Consider the following 10,931-nt stretch of genomic DNA (forward strand, 5'->3'; position numbering starts at 1 on the left):
CCAGCGTCTAATGCCACACAGCCTGGCAAAGGCTCGCACTGCTGCAATAGTTTTCACTCCGGCGCTGTAAATCAGTCCTTTCCGGGATGTGCTGTGCTGATGGAGAGGAGGAAGGGTGGGAGGGAAAATAGACATATTCAGGCAAGACTTTCCCCATCTTTGCCATCTCTTGGATTAATTACAGATCGATACTTGGTACTCGCCGGTTTTATGGCTCATTAGCATCACGCGGTGCCGGGGTGTAAATTTGTTACACAGCTTGCCAAGAATCGGGGGTGCCTGGAAGCAAATGTTCACTCGGGGCTATAAATGAGACACAGCTGAGCTGACCAGTTTGAACTCTGGGTGGACAAATAATGCTCGGGATCTTTACCTGTGGCTCTCCAAGTGCCGCACAAACCCATGGGTGCGTGTGGGCATGTGCATGTTCGTGTCAGAGAGGGAGAGGGCGAGGACAGGGATGGTGAGTGCCGCGCTGTGTGCGGCTGAGAAGGCGGCACAATCCGGAACCAGGCGCTCATTTTTTTCCAGTTCTTGGGATCATTCTCAGGTCGCCCACCTGCCTGCGCACAGAGACAGCGTTAGTAAGGGAATAATAATAACGTGAGAACGCCTCGGCAGCCCCCAGCCCTGGCTCTGGGGAGCCCCGCTCTGTCTCTTTAAGGAACCCAGCGAGTCGTGATGCTGCTGTTTGTATTGCCGAATCCCCAGGAGTGCAGTTAAGAAACGGGCAGCTGTCTCTTTAAGTGTGATTTCCTTCTATTGTATTTGAATCGTGATCAGGAAAAAGGAAATGAAACCAGAGAGCCGGGGCTGAGCCACGGAGTAATAATAATCCCGGGGATGCGGCCGCCGCCGCCGCTCGCAGCGCTGCCGCCCGGGCGCGGAGCGTGTGCGGAGCTGCCCGCGCGGAGCCGCTGAGCGCCGGGCGCGGAGCCGGGGGATGGGAGGTCAGCGCCGGGGGGGCCGTGCGGGGCCGGGGGGGGCCGTGCGGGGCCGGAGCGCAGCCCCAGCCCCTGTGTGTCTCTCTGTGTCTCGGTGCTGCAGGAGGAAATCCTGTGAATGTCATCGCGGGGCGGCGGGGCAGCGCGGCTGGCGACAAGGCTCCGCGAGCAGACAGCCTCTGCGGGGGCGGCGGGGGCAGAGCCCACCACCGGCACGCCACAAAGGAACCGGCCCTGCCAATGTCATCGGCCATCGAGAGGAAAAGCCTCGATCCTTCCGAGTAAGTGCGCGCTTTTTCTGCCCGGTGCCCCGCTCGCCATCGTCCCCGGGAGCCTCCCGGTGCCACCCGTCCTCCCCGACGGAGCCGCCGGCGGCACTGCGTGCCCGGCAGCCCCGGAGGGCTTCGGCGGCAGCCGCGCCGCTCCGACCCCCCGCCCCGGACACCGGGCTGCCCCGGCCCCGCGGGGCTGACGGTGTGCGGGAGCTTGGGGAGAGCCCCCCAAGTTGTGGGAAGGAGCAGCGGGAGCAGAGAGGCGCAATTCCCCCCGGGCAGGGCATCTTCCACTCGCTCATCCCACCGCGGCGTGGTGGGGATGCTCGGCGACAGAGAGAGCATCCCGCTTCCCAAGCTGTCAGGTTTTCCATCCCGAGGGACCCTCTCTGCCCCATCCCCGATCTGCCCGACTCGCTGCAGCCGATCGGTGAAAGGTCAGGGCTGTTAGCTGCGGGTGCCCAACTTCCACGTTTTCGTAATGCAACTTCCAAAAGCTCGCAGAAAGCTTTGGTGGGGGCTGGGTGTTCTGCTAAGACCATGTAGACGGACTTGATGGACGGGATGTAGGAGATGAGAATTTCCCTCCCGGGGCTCCCCACTCAGGGAAGGGACCGGCTTCAGTGTCCAGACCCAGGCTTTCTCCCGGGCTGTGCTCCCGCTGTCCCACCCAGGGACGATAACTCAGCACAGACCCAGAGCCACTTCAGCCCTGAACGTGCTAATTAACTGCACTTAGGTTTGTCTGGGATCGCGGTAAAAGAGAAGAAAAAAGAAATGAATTATAAAATCTCCGTTTCCAGATAATGCTTAAAACATCGCTCTCAGTAAATTGAGTCATTTGTGGTTTGTTTCCTGTCAGATATTAAAAATGCCATCGCTTGGAGCCCGGAACGAGCACATGGGAACTGCTGCTTTTGGGGGTTAAATCACTTCATTCCATGATGTTTTACATGTTACATTTTCCTTTATGCTGTTTTTTTAAGAAACGCTAGTCCCAGCTCCTAATGATGTCCAGCTTTCATCTACAAAGTTTTTTTTAATCTTTATTTATTTACCTGCCTTGTGTTCTGGTGGCTTAAGTGCTGGCTTAGAAATCCATGGACATCAAAAGCCTAATGCGTTAACCAGGAATGCTGCTCTGCATAAACATCCGTTGGGCTGCTCTGGAGCTTAGGGCTCTCAGAGAAACCTGGCTTGGGATTCCCAAACACCCCCCAGATGAACCATTTTGGGGTACACTCCAAAGTTTCAAAAAATGGATAATGAAGGGTAATGATGTGTGCTTCCTTCTTCTGGAAAGCTCTCAGAAGTGGTCAGCATGGAGTCCACGTGTTAGGAAAGGGAGCATGCGGCCCAAAAGGATAAATTTGGAAAAAGTAGGGCCTAATCATGTGTTCCATGATGATTTTAATGAAAACTTACAGGATGGTGAGCTGGCAGGAGAGCGGTGTTACGACATAGCTTGCAGGGCACAGCAGTTTAAACTTAGAAGGGAGAAACCAGAGCAGAATAGAACCAGATAATATCTCAGGGCTCAGCTTGCCTAAATAAAAACTGCAGGATCACTTTCTCAGCCCAGAAGTTTTTGACCAGAGGTCGTTCCTCCCTGCTGAAGAAAGTAATTTTTGCCCAGAAAACTGCTGATCCAGTAAATAAGCAGGAGTAATACAATTTTTTCCCTGTTGCCTGCTGGAAACTGGGAGCAGAGCTTCTTCATCAGTGTAGGTCTCCTCTGCCCCCAGCAGCCCAGGGGAGGACAGACCAATGACAGAAGCAAATTGCTTGGGGACTCTGCGCTGGAGCACTAATCCAATAATATGAAAAAATTTGGGGTCCACTCTGCTAGCCACAGGTCTGAAATTAAACAAGTGCTTAAGGGATGGATCCAGTAGATTTTTTTTTTTATTTACTTCTCTGGCATTTGGGTAAATCCCACAACATTACAAAACTGAGTTCAGGCACTGTTTTAATGTTTTTACCTTTTTTTTTTTTTTTTTTTTTTTTTTTTTTAAGTTGTGAAATTACCTCAAAATACACAGAAATCCTTAAGAAAGTAGCTTTGAAGAAAATTCTCACTTCTTTTACCAGAATTATCCTAGATGTCCAAGCCTTTTAGGAAGAGGAACAAAATAGGTGCATAAAGAGTCAGTGTTAATATCACAATAAAGATTTGTGCCTCCTTTCACTCATGGACGTGTAAATCCCAGATAATTGAGGTATGTTGGCATAAACCCATCCCAGGGGATTCATGTCCTTGGCTAAGGGAAAAAAGAAATCCTGCAGCAACGTGAGGTAAAATGCTGGCTTTATTAAAACCAGCAGCTGGCTTTATTAAACCAGCTGGGCAACAGAATCAGCTGTTGTGTTTATTCACTTCGTGCTGTTCCGAGAAGTGACACCGTCAAACTCAGTCTCCAAATTTCCATTTCCCAACGGAAAGTGTAAAATCCCTTGGGCGCTTTTCTTAGTCCTGGTGAAAACGAGCAAAAACGAGGACACCACCCTCCCTGTCCTGACCTGTCCGAGCTTGTGACTCATTTTGCCTCTCCTCCTCCTCGCGTGGATGCTCTCGGGGTGGGTTTCCCTCGCCCAACGTTTGTCTCACTCCCTCAGGGAGCCGGTGGATGAGGTGCTGCAGATCCCCCCGTCGCTGCTGACATGCGGGGGGTGCCAGCAGAACATCGGGGACCGCTATTTCCTGAAGGCCATCGACCAGTACTGGCACGAGGACTGCCTCAGCTGTGACCTGTGCGGCTGCCGGCTCGGCGAGGTGGGCAGGCGCCTCTACTACAAGCTGGGCAGGAAGCTCTGCAGGAGGGATTATCTCAGGTAGGCATCCCGCTCCTCACACCCTTCCTCCCTCCTCCCCGTTTTACTGAGTACAGCTGGGATTGAGGAGCTCATTTGGAATGACTCTCGAAGCCTGGCAGCGTCGGCGAGCTCAGGTTTGCAGTATGGGCTCCTGTCCTAGAATTCCTGGATCATTTGGGCTGGAAAGGGACCTTACAGCTCCTCTCATTTCAGCCCCTGCCACAGGCAGAGGCACCTTCCACGAGGACAGGTTGCTCCAATTCCCCTCCAACCTGTCCTTCCAGGGATGGGGCATCTTCTCTGGGCAGCTTCTCTGGGCAACCTGTGCCAGGGCCTCACCTCAGGGACGAATTCCTTCCTAATATTCCAACTAAACACACCCTCTGGCACTTTAAAGCCATTCCCCCTTGTCCCATTCCTCCATCCCTTGTCCAAAGTCTGTCTCCAACTCTCCTGGAACCCCTTTAAGCACTGGAAGGGGCTCTAGGGTCTCCCCAGAGTGCACAGCCCCAGCTCCCTCAGCCTTTCCTTATATTTTTGGGATTCATATGCAGATGAATATGAAGTTTTTAGTATTGCTGGCATTCTTCAGTAATTATAGATAAAACTAGAGATTATCTGTATTGGCTAGATTAACAACATGAAGTTGTTTATAGATAAATCTTTTAACGTTTGGATGGGGGGAGCATTTTTAATGGAGATGAAAGCAGTGCTACACATTGTGGACAAGCCAGAATTATTTGATAATGTGAAGAATACAGAAAGAACACTTAGGACCCAGAGTTGTTGGCATCTGTCATTTTGCACAGACCTAACTCCACAGCTCCAGGTGAAGGGTCAGTCTGGCATTCTGGCGAGCAGAAATTGGGAAAAGAGGCTGAATTCCAGCAGTCTCCCACTGAGCTGGCAATGAACTGATTCCCCTGAATGGTTTTAAGGAGTTTTTCTGCTTCTCCCAGAATTGCCTTGGAGCTTAAAGGTGTTTAAACCCAGGTAAGAGGTGAAAGATCATTTGGGGTTTTGGCATTCTTAAGCCCAGTGCTGAATTAGCAAGAATTTGCACATTTTGCAGAATCAGATCCTACAAATACACTTGTTATGGGTGTTTTCATCAATAATTCTCTGCCTTCCCGTTTTGCCAAAATTTGTAAGTAAAGGATTAATTGGAGACTAAGATATTTCACAAAAATTGATAACAAAGGATCTTTAAATTTTTGATTAAAATGTATTGATCTTTGCTGTGCTGGTTGTGTTCCATTTCTTCTAATGGATCCCTAATGTGTCAGGAGGTTTGTGGAATGGAATAATGATATTTGGTATTTTCCCAGCTTTTTTACTGAAGGCTAATTTACCTGCCAATAAAAATGAAACCAAAATCTCAGTGGACTTCCTAATTATGCTGTCCCTGGGCTTTGCTGATGGAATTTTGCTGAGCAGAAATTAAGGACTGAGTTCTGCTAATGGGACCACTTGTAAATCCAGCAGTGATCCAGTGTTAATTACACTTCCCAGATACTTTTCATCTTAAAATGGAAAAAACAGGAAGTATGGCAATACAATTAATGCATTTTCTTGCAGTGAAAATCCAACGTTTTTATTTATTTAATAATGCAATAGATATCTTCCCTCATTAATGAAAAATTTGGCAACCTTTTTGTAACCTTAGCATTACTTTCACTGGGCAGAAGTAAACACTGACATCTCCTGGTAGACAAAAGGAATTATATTCTTTCTCCTTAAATGTCTCTTAATTTACCAAACATCCTTTTTCCAGTTCAGAAGATGATTTAAATCAGGCACAGCACATGCAGGAGATGTGTAGGAGGTGGAAAAACTTTTTCCAGAATTAGTATGAAAGTTTGGAAGTCAAATTCAATGAATACATCACCTATAACATTCGTCCCTTTTAAAAATTAAATATCAATATATTCATGCTTTGTTATTACTGATTTGACTTAATAAACTCTGCAGGGCATTCATTACAGGCTCCTTTTTATAGACAATGTCATGAGGACCCCAGCAGGGTTTCTCCATGTGGATTAAAGTGCAGTCCACAGCATAAAACTGGCTCATAGGTATCTAGGAGATCTTAGAATGTGTCCTTCTGAAACCCGTCAGGAGTGACTTCATGGATCAGGAGTGCCTTCATGGATATAGAAATGCTTGAAAGGATTTCCAATGTGGAGGCACAAACAAAAGGCAGGAGGGACTTAGACCATTGCTTATCTCAACCCCTTTCCGTAAATTACAGAGTAACAGTTTAAGAAGAGCAAAAATTATCAGCAAAAGGTAATTTATTATGTCGATCACAGAAGTGGAAGTAATAATATGGCACAACTTCATGCAGTGCTCTGGGCAACCTTTGCTCCTCCAGTTCACAATAAGGTCATTGGTCAGAGAAGCCAATTATATTGATAGATTTGAGTAGATTTAGTTTGGATATTAAGGAAGAAATTCTTCCTGGGAGGGTGGGGAGGCCCTGGCACAGGTTGCCCAGACAAGCTGTGGCTGCCCCATCCCTGGAAGTGTCCAAGGTCAGGTTGGATGGGGCTTGGAGCAACCTGTGGTAGTGGAAGGTGTCCCTGCCCGTGGCAGGGGGTGGCACAGGAGGGACTTTAAATTTCCTTCCAACCCAACCTATTCTGTGATTTTAACCAAGGTGAAAACCTTGCATTTTCTGTTTCAACTTTTGGTGTTGCAAAGTTTCCCGTTCTGCTCAGCAGCTTTGCAGGTGACCTCTCTCTAACTCAGCACTGGTCCTGACGGATCAAGGGTGTCGTGCTCTGGTTTTGACTGGGTTTTGCCCAGCCAAGGAGCCGTGCTGACCTCTGTGCTGTCGCCGCAGGCTCTTTGGCCAGGACGGGCTGTGCGCCTCCTGCGAGAAGCGGATCCGCGCCTACGAGATGACCATGCGGGTGAAGGACAAGGTCTATCACCTCGAGTGCTTCAAGTGCGCCGCCTGCCAGAAGCACTTCTGTGTGGGGGACAGGTACCTCCTCATCAACTCGGACATCGTGTGCGAGCAGGACATCTACGAGTGGACTAAGATCAACGGCATGATCTAGCACGGACGTGCCTGGCGCTCTGGGACGGACACCTCCCGGGCCCAGCTGCACCCAGGAGATCATCCCTTGGGCTGCGGGCTTTGGAACGGGGGGAAACGCCACGCAGTCGGCCCTTGGCAGGCAGTGCTACCTAGAATGTAAACCACACCCAGGTGAAGGAGGGAGAGCAAAGCAATAGTAGCTAGACTGACTTGTGTTCGCAGCACGGACAGTAACTGACATCAGCTGGCAGCTGGGGACAGACACAGCACCATAACCCATCCTCCCAACTGGAACAGAGTAGGGACTTCTGTAAAGAGATGTTATGACGTTGTCACCTGCAGACTAGGATTGTGCAATTCAGTTTCCTTTCTGTCTTGTTTTCATTACTGAGTTTAGATGACAAGCTCCCACAGTAGGCGTGATGAGGAATACTGGAAGGAAAGAGCCATCCCTCACATGGCCATTCCATATGGCCTTACACTTTGGCTGGGAGTTATTTTTGCATGGATTTTTTTCTTTTTCCTTTGAGAATGAACAGTGCATCCTCTAGTCCCAAACTTCTTTTTAAAAACCCTGCTGAATAGTTGCTTTCGGGCACTGCTGTCTCAAGATGAGATGTTCCCCAGATCATTTCTATACAAATATAAATCTGAAGAGTTGTTCAACTATTTTATTAACTTAGATTATATCAATAAAATATTTGTTGTGTGTAGTAAGACTCTGCAGCTTTAATAAAAATAATGGAAGATTTGAGTGTTGTTCTTTCTTTTTTATTTTTTTTCTTTGTTTTTAAGTTGTGCTGGATTTTTTTGTTTGTATTATTAATTTAATTTCTTTGTAGCAGGGTTTCTGCTCTTTGTCTACAGCTGGATCCACTTCAGGTTGTGTTTCAAAGCACAAATGCGAGAACACTGAGGGTTCAGTAAATCTTGTGCTCTTCATGCTAAGAAATTAGATTGTGCTCTAGGAGAAATTAGTGCTGTGTGACACCAAGGCTGTTTGGTGTTTATGAGGATGTTCTGAGGCTGGTTCTGGGTGTTTTGCAACAGATTGCATCTATCTGATCTTAGAAATCATGTAAGATTTGGGTCTTTTAGAAAGGTAGCTTATCCTGATTTTGCTCTGGATTAGGGAATCAGGATAATATAATGAGAGCCAATAAACCTATTTTGAAAGAATTAATTTCAGTCATCTTTAAGGTCCCTTCCAACCCAAACCATTCCATGATTCTATGATATCATATTCTCTCCAGCTTATTTTTCCTGAGGTGAATAGTCTTAAGTTTCTTCTTGCCTGAAAGCTGTTTCATGCCTCTGATAAAATTTTATTTCTCATGTCTGATTCTACATTAATCTTTCTGAGTGTGGGACTACAACTGCAAGTTGTGCTGAAAGGCACTAAAAATTAAAGCTTTTCCCACAAATGAGCAAGTCTGGCAACCCCCCAGAAGTTGCTTGCCAGGTCCATTCACTCCATCACTACTGACACATCAGGAATAGCAGCTTAAACCTGTGGATATCTACTCGACTGTTCTCAGCAAACTTGTCACCCAGGGGGATGTCCCAGCCACTGACCATTGACAGTTCTGCATTTTACAATGCATACTCTGAGAGCTCTTTTCTGGCTTTTGCTCTCACAAGGAGAGTTGGGGACAAACCCTTTAAATCTTGTTATCAGTGAAATTGGAAACTGCACCTAATGAGAACAACTTGGAAAGTATAGTTTGAGGGCGCTGATATTTAGCTATTTTCCAGTGATATGCTGACCTCTGGAGGCCACAGGCAGCTGGTTATAATTATAATTATTAGCCTGAATTCCTGCCAGCAGAGGCAAGGAAAATACAGCTATCAGCTCTCTTCATTGACAGTAGCTCCTTGCAAATCTTCTGTCCAGCAAGAAACAAAGCCTAAATTCATTAATGAGTTCATTCACAAAACGTGGTGGGTGTAGCCAGGATGCTGAGGTAGGGTGGAGGTGCTCCAGGTCACGTCACAAGTACACAGTGTGAGCTGTAACAGGGCTGATTTTCATGATTTCACCTCACAGAACTTTTGACTGAAAATTTAGGGCAAGAGGCCTCATTTACATCTGGGCTGAGATCAGAGAAGAGTGTTAATAGCTCAGGGAGACCTTGAAGGTTTGCACTAAGTAGACCAAGACCCGTGTTTTGTTCTCACCTCAGAAAGTGACTTTTGGCAAGGTAGTTCAATATTTTGCTTCTCATTTACCCACTCATAGAATGGAGATGTTCTCACTTATTCCATAAAAGTTCCTAATGCAAACACACTCATTATTTTGTGTAAGATCTAGTTTACACAGGGAAATATAATTTTTAGACGTAAATGTATGTATTTGTAAAGGAAGGATCCTTTACATAATTTTTTATAAGACCACCAGTATCAGGTATAATTTTTTATAAGACCACCAGGTTTATTTAGCCCGTGTAATTTCAGAAAGAGTTTAAGCTGAACTAGAAAGTGCCAGAAGAGTCTCCACTTGAACAGCAGTATTGCTCTCCCCAAATAGTTATACCAATCTGTTGCTGGACTTTTCCATGACAAATTCCCAATGCCTGCTCTCTGAGTCCAGGAGGAGAGAGAGCAGATTTCTCTTGGAATCAGTACGAGCAACACTTTACCTCATCTCGATTATGTTCCTTACAGTAAGGACTCTCTCCTGCAAAAACAAGAAAATAAAATGCTCCAAGAACAACATCAAACATGAAAGCAGAGCTGATTTAAAGTCCTAAGCAAAAAGCACAAAAATCTGAATATGACTTCATCACTGATACTCAAATGCGTCGTCCTTTCTGTGTTTCCGCTATCAGCAGTATTTTAAAAGGCGTATCATCCGTCAAGATTCCCCTTCTTTGTCCCCATTATTCAGTGTCAAGGCAGGAAGATGAGAGCATTACCATCGATATCACTTTTTTAATTCCCTGCCCTTGAATAAGGGCAATAAGAGCCCTGCATAATAGAGTTTTCAGCAGAGAGAGTAAATGGGAATCGGTTGTTAATTCAATACAGGCTCCAGAAGCCATCTCTCCCTTCTCTTTTCTCAAGGTAATACTCTGCCTCCAATTGTCATTATAGCCGAGAATGAAATTATTTGAATTCTGGACACATCAGCACAAACCCCAAGACTCCCTGCCAATTTCGTTGCCTGCTTGGAAGAGAACATCAGAGAGCATCACTCATTTATACGACTGCCAGCCTGAGACTGTAAATTCAGAAAACAAGGAGGCCTCAGGTGCTGCACTTTAACAGGTCTTTCTGCTCCTGAATCTCCCCCACCTCACACACAAGGTAACATTTTATCTCTGAAAGGCAAAGCTTTTAAGCATCTGCCAGAGCACACGCTCTGTACGACCTGAATGTGAATTGAAAATGAGACTATTAAGTTTATTAATTGGTATCAGTGACTTAAGGCTTTGAAGGAGATTCATGGCACTCAGGAAAATAATCTATAAAGATTTTTGTTGCTCTAAAAAGACAGTGCAGCATCAGCTTATTTCACTTGCAGCAGGTTCATCTCTTTTATGGAGCACATACTGCACTGGAGGCAAAGGGAAATTTAATGGACACTGGAAAAAATTATCTATTCCTCTGTCCCACAACAACTTAAAAAAGCATAAAAAGACAGAACTGAGAGATTGAGATACGCTATCACAAAACATTTAAGGCACTATAATTAAATTAAGATTCAGAAGTCTGTCAGTGAGATGAAGATTAAACTGGCAGAAAGTTGAACCGTGTTTGAAGCAACTTGTTCCCTCCTGCTGAGGGTTGCTTTGTACCAGGCTAATGAGAAGGCACATCTCAGAAAGGTTCCTAACAAACCAGCAGATCGCTGAT

At 46.3% G+C, this 10,931-nt stretch overlaps 1 protein-coding gene across 1 annotated transcript; it reads left to right on the plus strand.

Annotated features, from left to right (window-relative positions):
* The first annotated feature begins 666 nt into the window (after positions 1-666).
* LMO2 (LIM domain only 2) lies at positions 667-7,830 on the plus strand. The gene is made up of 4 exons (XM_041459186.1): positions 667-718; positions 1,048-1,225; positions 3,833-4,048; positions 6,876-7,830. Exons 1-4 carry the CDS (start codon positions 682-684, stop codon positions 7,093-7,095), a joined length of 651 nt encoding a protein of 216 aa, XP_041315120.1. The 5' UTR covers positions 667-681; the 3' UTR covers positions 7,096-7,830.
* Positions 7,831-10,931: the final 3,101 nt, after the last annotated feature.

Source organism: Pyrgilauda ruficollis, unplaced genomic scaffold (assembly GCF_017590135.1).
Source record: "Pyrgilauda ruficollis isolate IOZ18807 unplaced genomic scaffold, ASM1759013v1 scaffold132, whole genome shotgun sequence".
NCBI classification, from domain to species: domain Eukaryota; kingdom Metazoa; phylum Chordata; class Aves; order Passeriformes; family Passeridae; genus Pyrgilauda; species Pyrgilauda ruficollis.